Here is an 18063-nt window from a genome sequence, read left to right on the forward strand (position 1 = left end):
TCATTTTGCAACATGAAGCATGTTAAATTGTAGAGCTTTTACTTATCTTTATCATTTATTTAATTTGTAAACCTGTGTCATCGCTGGAGCCCCCTGGAGTGTGTGAAGACATGGGGAAGTGTGAGGGAGAAGGAGACAGGGAGATGAGGCAGGAACGACTGGAGAGAGATGCAGGAGGAGGTTCAGGTTGGAGACTGGACGTTTGGATTGCAAGAGAAACAATTGAGGTAAGGAGAAGGGACGTGGGTGTGAGCATGGGAGTTCGTAGAATTTGGCTGGGAGGGAAGGACCAGGTGATGGGTTGAGCTGGAGGCTGTCAGTTTTGTCAATGGCCGTGGGCTGGTCAGGGCTGTGTCAGTGGTGGCCTAGCGGTTAAGGAAGCAGCCCCGTAATCAGAAGGTTGCCAGTTCGAAACTGAGGTGCCACCGAGCAAAGCACCGTCCCCACACACTGCTCCCCAGGCGCCTGTCATGGTGCCCACTGCTCACTCAGGGTGATGGTTAAATACAGAGGACAAATTTCACTGTGTGCACCATGTGCTGTGCTGCTGTCTATCACAATGATAATCACTTCACTTTAATAGATCTGTCAAAGGAAGAGACAAGAGAGGCTTCGTGGTGGATACAGGGTTTGTCAACATCATGGTTTCAGAAGAGGAAATCTAAAGATCTGTGTGTCAGCTTTTCTTTGTTAATAAATCTGCAAAAATGTCAACAACTCTGTGTGTTTATTTCAATATGGGAGCTCCTGTGTACATTAATGAGGAAAAAATTAACCTCAATCATTTTACAAAATGGCTGCAAAATAACAATTTCCATACCCACTGAACGTACATAACAAAAATTCTGTGCTAGTCCTCAGCTGTTGCTTCTTCCAGTCCTCCACAGCTGCGAAGTTTGACCAGTGTCTATCCTCTCTGGTTGCTGCAGATGTACAGTAATGGCCTTACTGCTCTTCCTGTCTGTTGTGGTTGTGGGAGTGGGCCGTGGTGCAGGAATGGGGGCTGCTGAGGTGGTGGTACGTTTCTCAGGAGGAGGCTGAGAAAGAGGCTGAAGAACTATAGCAGCTCCTCCTGGGTAAAGTGAAGTGATTGTCACATGTGATACACAGCAGCACAGCACACGGTGCACACAGTGAAATTTGTCCTCTGCATTTATACCATCACCCTGAGTGAGCAGTGGGCAGCCATGACAGGCGCCCGGGGAGCAGTGTGTGGGGACGGTGCTTTGCTCAGTGGATCGGGATTCGAACCGGCAACCTTCTGATCACGGTGCTGCTTCCTTAACCGCTAGGCCACTACTGCCTAGTGGCTGGAGAACAGTTTACTTTCCCATGTCATCCCGGTCCAAATCATTTTATCGTTTGTCCTTTGGGACCTTTGGATTCCCATGAGTAATGTCTTCCAAGACAATCTCACCTTGCCGCTGGCAGGTATGTAGCTTCCTGTTGTAAAGCATGGAGCCTGAGGCTGTAATAAACCACATTACTTCCACTACCGGCCACAAAATTATAAATCAACCATAAACTTTATCACTAAACAACCTGTAAAAGATTGGTATTTGCATTAAGAAGAAGAGAGATGGTCCTTCATCCCAAACCTTAACAGCAGATTCGTGTTGGGATTTGTTGTTAGGATCAAACCTTTAAATCTGTGCATGGATTCCTGTTTGCATTTTAATCGCAATGTTTCTCCATGTACAGTAACAGAGTGTCCCGAGTTTGACTGCCTGGCCTGAACGTTTTTCTTCTCTCTAGTGTGGAAAGGAGTGAGGTGGAGTCTGCTGTGAAAGGGCGCAGTGTCCCCCGGTCCCGCTCGTACGTGTGAAGGAATATTTCCCGCTGGCACAGCAGGTCGGCGGGGGCTGCACTTTGGAACGTGAAGCAGAGCTGATAAAGTGGGACTGCGGGACCGGGACGCGTCTCGGCTGCGATGGCTGCGTGGTGCGCGCTTCTTCTCCTCCCGCTGCTGCGGACCGGTGAGTTTTATTATACGACGGTTACAGGACCTCAGACAAGAACCAGACGTTTGGGTGTTCTTCAGCCTCGGCCCAGAGTGTGCGCTGGTGCACCATCTCCCCCCAGGAGCTGGAGAAGTGTGCGGCGATGTCCGAGGCCTTCGCCAGCGCCGCCATCCGCCCCACCTTGGAGTGCGTCAGCGACACGTCGGTGCCAAAGTGCGCGCAGCGACTTATGGTAAAAAATGTGCACATCTTTTATCATTTCTTCTTTTGTCCTTTATCCTTTTTCTTACTGTAACACCCTTCACCGTCGTGAACCATGATTAGGGAGTTATTCCTTTTTTGCGCCTTTTCCGAGGTCAATGAAGCTGACGCGTTTGCTGCCAGCGCGAAAGACATTTACGACATCGGGAAGCAAACCAGGTTCAAAATCGCAGCTGGGGAGTCCGCTCTGGATGGTAGTCCTCTCTCATCTGTTATCTGGACTAACCTTGTGCAACACTGTGATCTTCCTGAGCTTCATCACAGTAAATGCAGTAATTGTTACCATGTGGACGCCATGCAGGCCGAGGGACGACCTACTACGCAGTAGCTGTGGTGAAGAAGAACTCGGCCATCAACATGAACAACCTGAGGGGGAAGAAGTCGTGCCACACGGGGAAGAACCGGACGGCCGGCTGGACCATGCCCGTTGGCTTTCTGATCGACAGCGGCAGGATGTCGGTTATGGGCTGTAACATCTCAGAGGGTAGAAAAGATTTCCTCCTTTATCGCCGCTCCTTTCTTTGCACGCTGGTGATACAGTGAAGAAATCTACCTGGAAGTCAGACCAGGGTGAAAGCCTCTGTTTTGTGCATTATCTGTGGTTTTTGCAGGGGTTGCTGGTTTTTTCAATGCCAGCTGCATTCCTGGAGCGACCGAGACGGGCGACCCAGCCTCCCTGTGCAGCCTGTGCGCGGGTCCCAGCAAGTGTGAGGCCAGCATCAACGAGAAGTATTACGCCTACAGTGGCGCATTCAGGTGACAAACGACCAAAAAAAAAAGAAGAAAAATAAAGGACGGTCACTTTAATTCTGGTGTTGTGAACGTGTGATGAGAAGAGTTAAAAAAAAAAAAAGTGAAGTGATTGTCACATGTGATACACAGCAGCACAGCACACAGTGCACACAGTGAAATTTGTCCTCTGCATTTAACCCATCACCCTGAGTGAGCAGTGGGCAGCCATGACAGGCGCCCGGGGAGCAGTGTGTGGGGACGGTGCTTTGCTCAGTGGCACCTCAGTGGCACCTTGGCGGATCGGGATTCGAACCGGCAACCTTCTGATTATGGGGCCGCTTCCTTTACCGCTAGGCCACCACTGCCTAGAACTTGATTAGAACTTGGAATTAGAACTTGGTCACCATGTGATCATGACTTGGTTGTTCAGGTGTCTGGTGGAGGATGCAGGGGAGGTGGCATTTGTGAAACACACCACCGTCCAGGAGAACACCGATGGTGAGTCCGTATTACACTGGTGAGGCCTGAAGTAGCATTTATGCTGAACACTGGCTGGTGTGTTCCAGGCCAGGGTGAAACCTGGGCTCAGGGCCTGAAGTCCACTGACTATGAGCTGTTGTGTCCTGACGGGACTCGGAGCCGAGTGACCAACTATGAGAGGTGTCACCTGGTCCGCGTGCCAGCTCGGGGCATCGTGGTCCGTAGCGAGTTTGACCCTGCTGTGGTGTACAACATGCTGAGAGAAGGACTGGTGAGTGAAATGAAGTGGCATCTGATTGGCTACAGCAGGGGTCGGCAATCTTCAACACTCAAAGAGCCATGTGGAGACAAAATCACCTTCATGTAAAATGCTGATATGCTTTTATGCTATGTAGAAAAGGATTATGCCTCTGTGTTGCTTGTGAAATGTTATTTATGCAAAGCAAATAGTTGTGGTGCGGGTGTGTGTGAAGATTGCATGTGTGCAGATGGGTTGCTGCCAGATGACGTGAAGAATGTTTAAAAACTTTTTAAGTCTAAAAACCCAACCAGACAAGAGGGCAAAAGAGGAGATCTGGTCACTCAGATCTGGTACAGCATTTCTGAGCGTCCAAAATATTAATACATTTTAATGTTACACGATCACAATGATCTTCACATTTCGAACTACAAACCAACGGATAAAAATAGAATACTCTTCACTTATTATGTATGTGTCTCGGGTCGCGACCCCTTGGCTACAGGGAGCCAGATCACTCTTCTTCTTCTTCTTCTTCTTCTTTTTCACAGTTGAAGTCAGAATTTGAAGTTTTCTCCTCTGCAAGTTTCGGAGGCGCAAACCTTTTGTTCAGTGACTCGTCGGCAACGTTCATTGAGGTGGCCAGTCCAAACTATGTAGACTGGATGGGACACGCCTACTACGACGCCCTGAGAGCCATGGACTGCACTGCTGGAGGTGAGGAGTTAATCCACGCTCTCATGTATGCACCTGACCCTGGATGAGTATGGGCAGAAGGATGAAGGTACCGTGTTGGTGTGTGTACAGAGATCCCAGCTCACCTGCGCTGGTGTGTACTGTCTGGGGCAGAGCAGGAGAAGTGTGTGGACATGGCGCAGGCCTTTGATGACAAGGCTCTTACTCCCAAGATCCAGTGCATCTATGGCCACTCAGTGGATGACTGCATGCAGAAGATTAAGGTGACATACTGAAGACAATTCTGGTTTTATTTTCCAGTAATCAAGGTCCATAGAACCATGACCTGGTCCAGGCGTAAAGACCCTGAAACAGTATTCGATCCTTGTCTGTATTAAATAAACCGATGACCTCCGTTCCCCCATTACTGTCTTTTCTCCAGAATAAAGAGGCAGATGCAATTACTGTGGATGGAGGATACATCTACACTGCAGGAAGCACATATGGCCTTGTGCCTGCTGCTGGGGAGAGTTACACTGGTAGGAGCCGTACCAGATCTTTGGTTCAACAGAAACCAGAATACCAGAAGCCGAGGTTCAAATGGTGCACTTCAGCTTGTAGCAGACCCAATGGCTGGTTCTGAGTCTGTGTTCAATGCTGATGGGTTACATATTATGCAACCATAGAACCTGATTCTTGGGCTTACAATTCAATCCACAACCTATCCTCAGTTCAGAAACAATTCTCCTTTCAATGCATCCCTTTCCGTAACCTTTTTTCATTTGACTGTTCCAGACATTGGGTCTCAGTAGCACTGGATATTTGCCATTTTTAATGATCATCTGGCCAGAAAGACACAAACCAGACAATTTATCTAATATATTACAGACTATAACTATTCTACAACCAAAACCCAAGTGCGTATTTTTACCAGACGCCCTTATCCAGAGCACCTTACAATCAGTAGTTACAGGGACAGTCCCCCTTAGACACTCAGGGTTAAGTGTCTTGCTGAGGGACACAATGGTAGTAAGTGGGGTTTGAACCTGGGACTTTGTGCTCTTCTTCTTCATAAGCAAGTGTTTGGCCCACTAGGCTACAGCCCACCATGCCACTAGGTACTCTGCTTCTCTCAGGTGACAGAGATGGGACTGTGTACTATGCCGTGGCGGTTCTGAGAAAAAGCAACGGTGACATCCGCAGGATCGCAGATCTCCGAGGGAAGACCTCCTGCCACACCGGCTATGGTCGTACAGCTGGCTGGAACGTTCCCATAGGCCTCCTGATTGAGAGGTCGCTTATCAGGCCTCAGAAATGCCAAGTACCCCTGGGTAAACATTCCTGAAAATCTTTGCCTCGGTCAACAGCAGGTGCGGTGAAAGCAGGTGACTTTGCTCGTGTCTCTGTGTGTGATTAGCTGTTGGAGGTTTTTTCAAGGCGAGCTGTGTGCCTGGCGCCAACCAGGATGGGTTCCCTGTGAATCTCTGTGAAAAGTGCATTGGGGACATGGATGGAAAAAACGCGTGTGTCAGGGACAAGGACCGGTATGATGGGTACAGCGGAGCTTTCAGGTTGGTTTTTCTTCCATGTGGCGTGAAACGTGAGCTACAGATAAATGCTCTCAGTTGTGGTTGGAGCTCCTTTTGATTACGTGTTACAGGTGCCTTGCAGAAGGTTCTGGAGAGGTGGCGTTTGTGAAGCATTCCACAGTATTCCAGAACACAGATGGTAAAACCCATCACCGCACAAATATTTGGATTATATATAAAAGAATATATATAGAATATAGATATTTTTGTAATGCACTCAGGAAATAATACAGATCCCTGGGCCATAAACCTGAAGTCAAGCCAATTCCAGCTGCTCTGTCCCAGAGAGTCTCGCGCTGAAGTCACCCAGTATCGAGAATGCAACCTGGCACGGGTGGCGTCCCACGCTGTAATGACGCGGCCCGACATCAACCACCATGCCATCTTTGGGCTGTTGGACCGGGCTCAGGTGAGATGCTCCTGGCAGTTTGTACAGTTCATGTTCGTGCAGCATCCAGATCCTTAATCATTTCATGGATTCATTTTCTTTTCCACATTTCAGAAATACTATGGCAAGGGTGCAGGCAGCGAATTTGACATGTTCGGCTCGTCCAGGTATGGTGGAGCTGATCTCATTTTCAAAGACTCCACCCTGAGCATTATAGGAGTGGCTGAGAAGAAGACGTATGAGCAGTGGCTCGGCCCACAGTACGTAGATGCCCTCAAAGCCATGGAGTGCAATTCCTCTATGTCAGGTAACTTTTTATAGCCTCTCACGGTTTTATTTCTCTCACAGAAGTCAGAAACCTGTTCATGTAGTTAACACTGTATGTGTGTATGTGTGTGTGTGTATGTTTCGCAGCCCACTCATCAATACCCTTCGTGCTGTTTGCCCTGCTGATGTCTGTCCTGCTGTCTGCTATGTGAACCCACCATGGACTTACCTATACATCATCTCTTCCTTCTGCCACCGTTCAGTACTTCAACTGATGAGATGAAAGGTTGATTCCTTCTAATGTACAATTCAATGTACCTTCAAATGTTTAGGGTTATTTAGAAATGTCATAGTAAATGATTTTGAATGCAATCAGTGTCACGGTTTTCTAAAAATGAATCAGCTGACAGATGTTGCATTAGTTACAGCATTGTTCCATCAGAACTGCAGTTCTACTATATGTATGCAGATTTTCCATCATTAACAGACATTTCCAGAGTCACGTACAACATGAACAATGTCTGGACTCAAGTTTTCATCAATTCCATCCAAATTGAAGATGTTTCTGAATGACCCTAAACTTCTGAATTGTAGTGTAGATTACTGGAACACACACACACAACACTGTATTTGATCAAAACTTGCACTATGTTATCCAAACCATTTAATTGGTTACTCTGATCATAACTGCATTTTTTTATTCATGTACCGTATCAGTGCATATGGGTTTCTGGTTACATGGTTACTTTGGATATATGCACTAGTGTTGTTTTACTGTAATGAGACTGACAGGTCACAGTCGTCATTCTCACACAATCGTTTAAATTATGTGATGCATTTCATGTTATTGCATTTAAAATATTCTGTTTTGCTGGTGTGTTGGGGTTGAGTCTAAACTGCTGAATCAAGTTGCCTTACAGATTTTGCAAAAATAGCCGTAATAAGATTATATTGAAAGATTGTATTTTTCTTAAGATGGTCAGAAACCATTTCAGTGAGTATGTTCTACCACTCCTTTCTGGCTTTGTAACATTTAATATTTCACTTTTATAGTTTCTTAACTGAAATTAAAATATGTAACTAATATTTAGTTGCCAGGCCAGAGAGTCTGCTCAAGTATTACTACATACTCTACACTTGTCTGCCTGTAACTGTTTGCATTTGTTTTAATAAATGAGCATTTTATTGTCACCATTAATTAAAGTTTTAATCAAATTGATTTCATTAATTAAATCAAAACTGTATGTTTTTCAATTATTTATCATTGTACTCCATATACTGTATCTGCTGTAAAACTGTGGCATTGTGTAATTAATAATCTTCTCATTTAGCATAAAATTATTAGATTTATAATTAATTAACTGCATTTTTAATTGGCCGTCCAGAATGTTTCAGAGTTCGGAGCATAAACCTTGCAGAATGGAAGCAAAAAAGAATGTTGCACAAGAGCAGATGATTTTATCTCCAATTTGTCATTCTCACAGAGCAACAATAAAAGAGACCTTTGCTATTTTCACTGATAATATGTAGCACAGGCTGTTTCATTTTCAATGAGCTTCCACTCTCACACAAATCTTTCGCCATTTTAACAGTAGAAATCGTACGATTTTATAAAAGTGCTCTAAATGCATGAAGATAGAATCATACAGTGCTTAATGATCAAATATAATGATCAAGAATGCATATGGCCACACTTAACGTTTAACTGAGTAAAAAGAGGGAATTATTAATTATATAAAATGTATGTGTGGTTTTTTTTTTGTAAAAAGCACCTTCTGTGGACGGCACACGCTGGCGTACTTTAACAGCCGCGCCTTGCAGAAGCTCAACAGGCGGCCAGTCTGTCTGTCTGACCTTCTGCAGCCACTAAGGTGCCATTGAAAAATTTGGCCTGCTGATCCCTACTCTCTCACAGTGGCCTTATTGGTGGTAGTAGCCTGGTGGGTAACACACTCGCCTATGGACCAGAAGTCCCAGGTTCAAACCCCACTTACTACCATCGTGTCCCTGAGCAGGACACTTAACCCTGAGTGTCTCCAGGGGGGGGACTGTCCCTGTAACTACTGACTGTAAGTCGCTCTGGATAAGGGTGCCTGGTAAATGCTGTAAATGTAAATGATCGTCATTGTGAAACACTGCAGCACAGCACACAGTGTCACGGTGAAACGTGTCCTCTGTATTTAACCATCACCCTTGGTGACAGCGGGACAGTGGGGAGCAGTGTGTGGGGACGGGACCTCAGTGAGAATGTCCTTGTCGTCGTAGCGGGTAAGACGTGGCGTGCAGCTGTGATTCCAGGCCGGTAGGGGGCGCCGCCGCGCGTCTTCGCGTCAACTCGCGGCCGCTGATAAATGCAACGAGGAAGAGCACCCGGTGGCTGCATGTCCACTTCATTTTCTTTTATTTCGATTCTTTTCGGCGCAGTAAAATGTCAGCCAAACTCAGCGCCCTGTTTAGCGACTCTTATATCGACGTAAGTCAGTACCGAGACCAGCATTTTAAGGTACGTGCTCGTGTCGACTCATGCTAGTTAACTCGTGTTTTTAGCCAGTTATCTGTCTGCTGCTCCACGCTTCCAGTGTCATTTCTGCAGTACATTCGCTGCAGAAACTCGGTTCTGTGCTTCTATTAAGTCATTTGCATCGTTTCAGGGCAACAGGGTTGATCAGGAGAAGCTGCTGAAGCAGAGCTGCACCCTGTACGTGGGGAACCTGTCCTTCTACACGACAGAGGAGCAGGTCTACGAGCTCTTCTCCAAGAGTGGCGACGTCAAAAGGATCGTTATTGGCCTGGACAAAGTGAAGAAGACGGCATGTGGCTTCTGTTTTGTGGAGTATCCTTTCCTTCATTGCGTAATAATACATTTTATTAATAGGCACCTTTCTGGCACCCAAGGACACTACAATAGAACAGTACAACATACAGCAAAACCATAACAAAAGACAAGATTATAAGGCATAATAACACAAGCTGAAAGTGTGTATAATATCGAACAATTAGACAGTGAACTGTATTCTTTTGAAGTTTCTTAGCGGTGCTGTAAGATACTACACGCGTGTAGATGCTGAGAATGCCATGAGGTTTATAAATGGCACGCGCCTGGATGACCGCATCATCAGGACCGACTGGGACGCTGGCTTCAAAGAGGGCCGACAGTACGGCCGGGGCAAGTCTGGTGGTCAGGTGAGTCGACGTCCACTCGTGCCTCAGTCTGGCTCGTTTGATCGCTCACTCGTGAGAATTCTGCTTCTTCCTCAGGTCCGAGATGAATATAGACAAGATTATGATCCTGCCCGAGGTGGATATGGAAAGTTAACTCAGCTGCAAAGGACATCTGATGGCCCTCGAACATTTTAATTTGGCATCTTGGCTGTTTGTCTCTCTCTCTTCCCTGTTCATTTCTGTTTAATTGAACGGCTTCTGTTGTTAAGGAGGCTTGTTTCCGATTCTTAGCCTTGGTTCTATTGCCTCTCAGGGGACGAGGTGTCGAGGATTAGGATATTATAGATTGTTTGGGGGGGGGCGTGCTTTTTGTTAAATAAACTTTTTAAATATGATTATGCCTGTATATTTTTGTTCTCCACAGAATAGTTGCAATCATTGGTGCATTAAGAATTTTTATTCATTTGTTTTTTAAAATCTACTGATGGTGAAAGTCTTTCGGAAGGTTAATTACCGTAAATGACTGCGGTAGGTGTTGCTGTATTATTCATCGAGAGTCCGGTGTCTGGCACTTCCAGCCTCTCCGACGCGACACGATGTTCAGCCATGCAACGCTGACCTTTACAAGACGCGTCATATTACATAATAAGCACAGAACCGTTTCATGTGTTATTCAAGTAAAAATACACCTGTACATTAAAACTGCACCATATAGGGAATTTTTATCCGAACTTGTTCATTTTCCAGACACCGCATATAAATAAAAAAGGTGAGTAGTTACTTTTACTCCAAAGCTTCTAATTCAAACCAGTTGGTTTGGGCGCATGTGGTGCTGCAGTAGTCGTTTTTGTCATTGTGAGACCGTCACCCTTGGTGAGCAGTGGGCACCATGACAGGCGCCCGGGGAGCAGTGTGTGGGGACGGGACCTTCATGAAGGGGACCTCGGTGGCACCTTGGCGGATCGGGGTTCGAACCGCCAACCTTCTGAGTACGGGGCCACTTCCTTACCCAGCAGCGCATGTTACCGCAGGTTTTTACCGTGATGGTACTGGTGAAATAGCCTGAAATGACGGGGTTACGTGCCTCGGGTCCCCGACGGTTGGTGGCAGCGCGTCGCGTCGCGTCGTTGCCAGGCGACGGGCTGAAACGTCACGGCTGCTTCACCGCCGGTCGCCGCGTCGTTTTCTCGGTTCGTGTCGCGGTGAACGTCACGATGGCGGTCCGGACCGGGCTGCAGGAGTGGCCCGACGGGTCCAGGTTCGAGGGACAGTTCGTGGACGGGATGAAGCAGGGAGCGGGACTGTATGTCTGGCCCAGCGGAGAGGTGAATATGAGATCAAACTCGAAATATCGTTTATAAAATCGTGTTATTGTCCTGAGAAATTTTCTCTCTACTCTGCAGAACACTTTACAGTGACAGATACGTTTTTCTATCAAATTAGTTTTATGTTATTTAATTGTTTGAAAGGTCTTTAATGTATGCCTTGTTTAAGATGCTTTCTTGTCCCCACTGGCAGTCTTATGAAGGCTCCTTCTACAAAGACTATCGCCATGGAAACGGGATCTACTCCTGGCCCGATGGCTCCAGGTTCACTGGGAAGTTCTACCTGAACCGCAAAGAGAGCTATGGAGTCCAGCTGTGTGCTGACGGCACCGTCTTCAAGGTAAACCTGTCAGGCACCAGAGCATCTCCATAGTCTTACTGGTACTGTACCTGGTCTGATCCCATGGAAGGGCTACTCTACTCTCTAGTAGAAGTGTTGAAAACCTGGACCATGAAGCTGCAGTGGACAATGACATGGTCTAATAAATGACATTTTTATTTCAGATTACACCAATGGTGGCCATAAAAGATAAATTTGTCTTGCATCAGTTGTTCAGGAACATGTCAAAGAGTTCATGGTGTTGACTTGGCTTCCAGATTCCCCAGATCTCAATCTGATCAACAATCTGTGGGATATTCTGAAAAAAAAAACCTGCTGCTAAATTCTCAATTCTTGATTTAACATTTTTAATTGGCTTGTGACTACTTTCTTCAGGGTCTGTATCATGCAGATGAGCATTTTGGTCCAGGAGTGGTCACATACCCAGATGGACGTCAGGACGTGGGCTTCTGGCACCGCCAACACTTGATTCAACTGTGCTCCTGTCTTGAGGGTGGCTTTACCATCACAGCCTTCCCTGAGTATTCCCTGACCAATGAGAATGGTCCTCACGAGAAGTTATTAGGAGCATCACATTCTTCTCTCCCGACCCCGTACCAGGACGTTGTGCCAGACGAGAGCTTCGTTTTGCCTGTGGGTATTCAGCGCTACTCCACTGACTCTGATCACCTCCCCTTGCCCCAGGGCATGAGGCAGGACCTGGACCGGCACTTTTTTAGGGTTCAGAGTCTGGATGCTCACCCAGAGCTGGAAGACTTCAGAGACTGGCCCCTCCAGGAGCGCATGCAGGCCCACATCCTCAGACACAGGTCAGGGAATGTAAAACCAGCTGTTTTCCTGGACAAATAACTTACCAGATCTGCTCAAGAGTCATAACAGGTCTTGTCCCCTCCTTTAGATTCGAGGCTGATGGTCTGGACTGGGACGTGGCAGCAGTGTTGTCCAAGAGCAGGGAGGGCTTTGGTCCAAAGGGTCCACTAGAGACGATGTCTGAGCAGCTCATCCGAGAAGCCTCTCTTGGCAATGCCCGCAGCGTGTGGCGTTTCTTATGTGATGGGAATGTCCACCCCAATGTCGGTGATGCTCTTGGCCATACGGCACTCATGGCAGCTGTGGTGAGATTTCAGCACACTGGTCCATGCTAGTCTACGTAGTAGATTATTTCCAGCTAGCGATAATCGTATGGGTCCCAATGTCCTCGACAGGTCAACTGCCACAGTGATGTCATCCACCTGCTCCTGGACAGAGGTGCTGATGTGAACAAGCCCAACAGTGAGGGCATGACCCCCCTGGCCATCTGTAGCGTCCTCCATTACCCCTTCCAGTCTCTCTGTGTGACTGTGGCTGAGAAGAAGACTCAGAAAGTGATTTTTAAATATATGATATATTCATGTGAAGTGTGAAAGTGAAGTGATTGTCACATGTGATGCACAGCACACAGTGCACACAGCGCCTGTGTTGTACATGTGATCAGACCGTGGTGGGTCAGTGGTTAAGGAGGCGGACCCGTAATCAGAAGGTTGCCAGTTCGAATCCTAATCTGCCACGGTGCCAATGAGGTGCCACTGAGCAAAGTACTGTCCCCCGGGCGCCTGTAATGGCTGCTCACTGCTCACCAAGGGTGATGGTTGAAAGCAGAGGACATGTTTTGTTGTGTGCATCGTGTGCTGTGCTGCAGTGTTTCAAAATGACAATCACTTCACTTTCGTTAGGACGTCCCACACTTTTCTCTGTAATAGTTTTAAATAACATAGCAAACTTTTGTCTTCAGAATTAATTACATAGAATAATACTTTCTGGTCATCTAGACTGGAGACATTAGACATGAGATACAACGCAATAAATCGCATTGTACACAGCGATTTTACTGATTGTTACTTACATCTGTGAATTTCTCAGTCATCCAGGTTATGTTGATCTCACAATCATCCAGATTATTTCACTGGCAACTGGACTTGTTCTGGATGCCTGATAACGTTTCAGCCTTCCATTCCAGAGGACTTTCTGAAATCTGACTGACTGGTCGGTGAAGCAGGTTTTTAAACCCTGTGGAATCCTGAAGGTGGACACCTGTGGGTTGTCCTTCTCCCTGGCTTTCATGTATGTTTATGAGACTACCTGAGCCAGAGTGTGAACGACTTTGAAACCATCTGGGTACAGCTTAATGAGGGTCATGCAATCTTGCTGCTTCTGTCACGCCTCGTTTGAAACAATCAGCGTCCAAAATTCTAACTTCACTCTCTTCAAACGAGTGGCCTTTGTTTTTTACCGATGTTTTAACCAATATTTCCCTCCAGAAACTCCACTCACCACTGAAGAGTCCCCAGATTGACAATGACATAAACGTGAGTGACAGCTCAGGTGATAAAAGACCTGAAAATGGGAATGAACATGGCAGCCCAGAAGAAGTTTCTCCTGATGAGGTGCTGATACATAGTGAGGAAAATGAATCAGCGGATCAAAAAGATGCAGCAGGAGAGGACATTCAACACCAAATCAGCCAGGACACTGAGGCGGGTCGAGATGAATCAACCAGAGTAGACAGTCTACTGGAAACTCAAGACATTAATCTGGAATCCACAAGTGATGTAGAACCAGAGTCCCCATGGTGTGACGAGTACAGTGAGAGCTTGGAAAACATCTCGATCGAGGATAAAAGTGAGGAAGACCTAAACCAGACGCTGGTTAGCTTCCACATTCAGGTGACAGAAGACGTGGCTCAGAAGATGACTGAAACTCTGTGTCAGCCTGGTCTGGTGCAACCGGTCCACGTGGAGGAGATGATCCACAAAATTTCCCCCATGAAGAGTGTGTAAGCATGTGGTAACAGGTTTTAGTAGAAGTAGTACAAGTTTTTCATGTTCTTGTTCTTATATTCGGCGCCTGTGTTGGTTGGCCGACAGGCGTTGTACACGCTGGGCCATCATCACTCTTCTGCTCAAAAGAGGTGCTGACCCAAATGCATGTCTGGTGCCCATGCCCGTACTCTTCCTGGCCATCAAGGCGGGGCACGTGGAGGCCGTCCGTCGGCTGTTGGACTGCGGAGCTCGTGCTGACCTTCCCCTGCCGCCTGAGGTGACTCCTGCTGTTCAGCAGCTGATCAACCCTGAAGACCACACTCAGGTTTATTACTCCTTGTCCTTCTGGTTTCACAGCAAAACGGCCTGTACCCTCTCCACGTTGCTGCTGGCTTGTGTGGAGATGCAGCACCAAAGATCACGGAGCTGCTCCTTCATGCATTAGCCAACCCTGATGCACAAGCAGGGGATGCTCATGAGATCTTTGAGCCGGATAAGGTGATACGGTGTGGGGGATGGGAAGATTTCTGTTTCTGCATTCGAATGCATTCAAATAATTCATGCGTTATGCATTTCTCAGATCCTCTCCCAGAACACAGATTCATTTTCTCAATTGAACATGCTCCCACAACCTGCTCCGCCCGAAGGAGGAAGGACCGCACTGCATATAGCCTGCCAGAGGCAGGACGACCACGCGGTAGGGTTCATTCTTCTCAGAATTTAGCCGCCTGCTCGTGTTTTACATGCATAATTCCAAGATTGAATATGAATCGGGTAGATTTATTTGGTATTGCAGAATGTGAGGGACGTGGTGTCCCTGTTGCTGTCACACAAAGCAAGGACTGATCTCTTATGGAGTGGCCACTCCCCCCTCTCTCTTGCTATTGCTAATGGCAACGAACTGGTGAGCTTCCATGTATTGATAAAGCGATTAGGAAGTGAAAGTGGTAATAATGTTCATCTTGATATGTATGGATGTTCTGTAAACGAATGAATGATCTCCTACAAGCCAAAGTCTACAGATGGAGAACAATATTGTATTGCTGCTCAGAATGTCATTGTTCCATGAAAAGGTGGAAATTCTGCTTAAGATCACTTCATATTTGATCAACGTAACACAGTTGTTTCGTAAAAAAAATTCCTTGCTGCTCAGTTCAACAATGGTTTGGTTTTCCCTGGTTTCTGTTGGTGCCTAAGACTTTTGCACTTTCCATTTACTCCTGGTTTGCTGCAAACTCAGGCTGTGGATGTGTTGTTAAGGGGTGGAGCTGACCCCAACCTCGTCCTCTCCCATCGGGTGGGTTCCGCCCTCTGTGCCAATGCCAACATCACCTATGAAGCCACATGCCACCCAAGCAAAAGAGCCGGCATGGTAACCAGAGCAACAAGCAGCCACACCTTGACCGGTCCTTCATTCCTGCTCCTTTCTCATTCTCACTGCTTTCACCACGTAGCTGCAGAAGCTGATCAGCGCTGGTGCCAACATTCTGGTGCCCGTATTGGTGAGCGAGGGGCGCAGGTGCATTGTGGGCACGGCTGTAGACTATGCCCACTTTGCTTTCCAGCAGGTAGGCATGCCAAGCACAAAGCTCTGCTCAATTCGGGTTCTCAAACAAGGAGCCTGTCTACCTCTAAATCCGTCAATTATAAAATAAGAACCGAACTGCGCGTGGACGTAGACCTCCAGGTTCCTGTCCTGATTAAACTAGCATGTTGTGAAGATGAAATTTGCCTTGATGTGACTGTGAAACAGGACAAGCGCATCGCCCACACCCCGTATCATGCACTGAATCCCAGTGAGAGGGAGACGTTCATTGCCCGACGCCACCTGCTGAGCCTAATGGGAGGTTTCATGCGCCAGGCCGCCCTTACGATGGAGCGGCATCAGCTGGAGCAGGAGCGGGAGCAGGAGCAGGGCCTGGGCACCAGCAGTCAGTAGGATTTCTTCTCTATCAGCCTGCGAAGCGCATGCGTCATGTGGTTTTTAATGTCCACGCATCTGTATGTGCAACAGGTGCGTGTCCTGGGCAGAAATTCGTGTTTACGGGTGCAGGGGCGAGGACGCCCCCGGCCAAAACAAGAGTTCCTGAGGACAGGGACGGCACTGCTGCATCTCAGCTGGAGCAGAGGTACGCGTACACACACACACACACACATACACGGACATTAAATGCACGCATCTAAAGCTCTAATATTAGATAAGATTTTTCTCCTCCCTGACTACTTCCAATCCTAAAAAATCATGACAGTAATATTACCATATTTAGGTGTGATACATTTAATAAATGTAAGATATTTCACAGTGAATCCACACCAGTAGATGGCAGCAGATTGCCTGAAATGTGGGATAATGATGTCATGTAATAAAGTACATATCAGTGTAGTTGTGAGTTATGCGAGTGTGTTTTTCTGCTTAAGGAAGCCACTGTTTAAGTACTGTTATCAGTGCGGCCGGTCAGCACTGGTGGTCCTAGTGCCCTGTACTCGCTGCCGACACGTCTTCTACTGCAGCAGTAACTGCAAGATGAAGGCCTGGGACGAGTGCCACAAGGACGAGTGTGTGCGTGTCCCAGGTGTGCACCTCTCTCTACCACACAAACAATTACTTGATATCCCTATAAAATGCCAGCTGTAGTAATATCATTTTTATTCATTTTATTTTAAATGACAACACACACTTCCATTTGTCACGTCTGTACTTACAACCAAAGACAAGAATTTAGAACTTAGATCAACATCTGAGAATGAAAAGGGGCGAAACACAATGTTGCTCTGATGCCATCAAGAGAAGGCAGAACTGTTTAAAAAGTCTTGTGACATTTTTTGCAGCGCATGCTGCATATTATGTTGTAAGATCTGTGCCTGCGTTAACTCTCTGTAGGGTCCAGTAAGCCACGTCCAGGGAGGAGTACCCGAAACAGAAGTGCAACCCAATCACAGGGTAAACTCACAAACTCGCCAAATCTCCTCTCTAAAAATATGCTCGCTTCCACCCCGAACCAATGCAACTGCTACCAATGTCCATCATTTCATATTTACCATATTTTATTGTTTTAAAACCGTTTTTACCATTCATGGATTGCAGTAAAATGCTGTCAGGGTAAATCCTGGCACACCACGGGTTCAAGAAGATAAACAGCAGATCCAGCAATGACCCAGATCATATTAAGGCCAGATAGTTGTCACTACAGCAGCGGTGATAGATGGTGGTGATGGGAAGCGGTAGATTTTCTAATGTGTATATTATGGAAATCTCGGTAGGCTTTGTAATTGTAAAACTAATCACAATATTTCCTAGCAGTCATATTTTCTGGCCCGCTTATATTTCTGTTGTTTGTTACGGTGCTCAAACTGCAGTTTGAGGTGATATGAAGTCTCGCTGGGAAATTGCCATGTTATAAATGATTTTGACTAAATGAGTTGGTTCACTGCCTGTTTTCTTCCCTTTTTTTTATAACTCTGCAGCCTCAGTCGGAGAGGACAACTGTCCCTCGGGCAAGCGGTCAGAAGCGGAGATGCTCAGGAAGACAAAGGGCTCCAACACAAAGGAGCGGCAAAATCCCATTACAGACCTACAAGAGAACTATAGCTTTGTATAGCACTTGGGAGACGGTTCCATATTTATAAGAATAAAGGTGAACGCTAATTAAATTTGACACTGCAGCAAGGGCGCAGTATGTTTTTCATAGGGTCAGTAGTCACGGGGTCAAGATATAGGGATCCTTGCTCAGGGTGGCCCTCGCAGAGCATGGTTTGCATCTCTGATTTTTATCTGCTTGTACTTAATGGAACTTCCCAGATTCGTTACTGAACTGTTCAAATCATGAACAGTCAAGGTGCCACTGAG

At 46.7% G+C, this 18063-nt stretch overlaps 3 protein-coding genes across 6 annotated transcripts; all 3 read left to right on the plus strand.

Annotated features, from left to right (window-relative positions):
- Window positions 1–1876: 1876 nt before the first annotated feature.
- On the plus strand, window positions 1877–7246 carry meltf (melanotransferrin). The gene is made up of 16 exons (XM_028969141.1): window positions 1877–1976; window positions 2042–2193; window positions 2317–2416; window positions 2524–2706; window positions 2834–2978; window positions 3385–3452; window positions 3521–3705; window positions 4224–4389; window positions 4480–4631; window positions 4790–4886; window positions 5484–5678; window positions 5765–5918; window positions 6008–6075; window positions 6158–6345; window positions 6439–6631; window positions 6739–7246. Exons 1-16 carry the CDS (start codon window positions 1931–1933, stop codon window positions 6801–6803), a joined length of 2157 nt encoding a protein of 718 aa, XP_028824974.1. The 5' UTR covers window positions 1877–1930; the 3' UTR covers window positions 6804–7246.
- Window positions 7247–8930: 1684 nt separating this feature from the next.
- On the plus strand, window positions 8931–10148 carry ncbp2 (nuclear cap binding protein subunit 2). 4 transcript variants are annotated; one of them, XM_028969134.1, is made up of 4 exons: window positions 8931–9094; window positions 9243–9443; window positions 9616–9774; window positions 9850–10148. In XM_028969134.1, exons 1-4 carry the CDS (start codon window positions 9020–9022, stop codon window positions 9946–9948), a joined length of 534 nt encoding a protein of 177 aa, XP_028824967.1. In that variant the 5' UTR covers window positions 8931–9019; the 3' UTR covers window positions 9949–10148. The 4 variants fall into 4 exon arrangements, with proteins under 4 accessions (XP_028824967.1, XP_028824969.1, XP_028824965.1 ...); XM_028969136.1 differs by having other exon boundaries at window positions 9243–9424; window positions 9636–9774; XM_028969132.1 differs by having other exon boundaries at window positions 9616–10148.
- Window positions 10149–10724: 576 nt separating this feature from the next.
- Window positions 10725–17872, plus strand: ankmy1 (ankyrin repeat and MYND domain containing 1). The gene is made up of 17 exons (XM_028969155.1): window positions 10725–11078; window positions 11272–11418; window positions 11794–12227; window positions 12317–12533; window positions 12624–12786; window positions 13588–14230; window positions 14322–14493; window positions 14574–14714; window positions 14797–14913; window positions 15013–15120; window positions 15457–15588; window positions 15671–15784; window positions 15970–16147; window positions 16231–16345; window positions 16635–16789; window positions 17098–17157; window positions 17682–17872. The coding sequence occupies exons 1-17, from the start codon at window positions 10821–10823 to the stop codon at window positions 17813–17815; spliced, it is 3288 nt and encodes a 1095-aa protein (XP_028824988.1). The 5' UTR covers window positions 10725–10820; the 3' UTR covers window positions 17816–17872.
- Window positions 17873–18063: the final 191 nt, after the last annotated feature.

This window comes from Denticeps clupeoides, unplaced genomic scaffold (genome assembly GCF_900700375.1).
Source record: "Denticeps clupeoides unplaced genomic scaffold, fDenClu1.1, whole genome shotgun sequence".
NCBI lineage: Eukaryota > Metazoa > Chordata > Actinopteri > Clupeiformes > Denticipitidae > Denticeps > Denticeps clupeoides.

Coding starts and splice junctions, on each gene's coding strand:
- meltf (XM_028969141.1), top strand. CDS start 1,931: ATGGCTGCGTGGTGCGCGCTTCTTCTCCTCCCGCTGCTGCGGACCG. Junction 3,706..4,223: donor ACATGCTGAGAGAAGGACTG/GTGAGTGAAATG, acceptor TCTTTTTCACAG/TTGAAGTCAGAATTTGAAGT. Junction 5,919..6,007: donor GGGTACAGCGGAGCTTTCAG/GTTGGTTTTTCT, acceptor TACGTGTTACAG/GTGCCTTGCAGAAGGTTCTG.
- ncbp2 (XM_028969132.1), top strand. CDS start 9,020: ATGTCAGCCAAACTCAGCGCCCTGTTTAGCGACTCTTATATCGACGTA. Junction 9,095..9,242: donor ACCGAGACCAGCATTTTAAG/GTACGTGCTCGT, acceptor GCATCGTTTCAG/GGCAACAGGGTTGATCAGGA. Junction 9,444..9,615: donor AGTATCCTTTCCTTCATTGC/GTAATAATACAT, acceptor ATTCTTTTGAAG/TTTCTTAGCGGTGCTGTAAG.
- ankmy1 (XM_028969155.1), top strand. CDS start 10,821: ATGACGGGGTTACGTGCCTCGGGTCCCCGACGGTTGGTGGCAGCGCGT. Junction 14,231..14,321: donor ATTTCCCCCATGAAGAGTGT/GTAAGCATGTGG, acceptor GTTGGCCGACAG/GCGTTGTACACGCTGGGCCA. Junction 15,589..15,670: donor CAAGCAAAAGAGCCGGCATG/GTAACCAGAGCA, acceptor TTCACCACGTAG/CTGCAGAAGCTGATCAGCGC.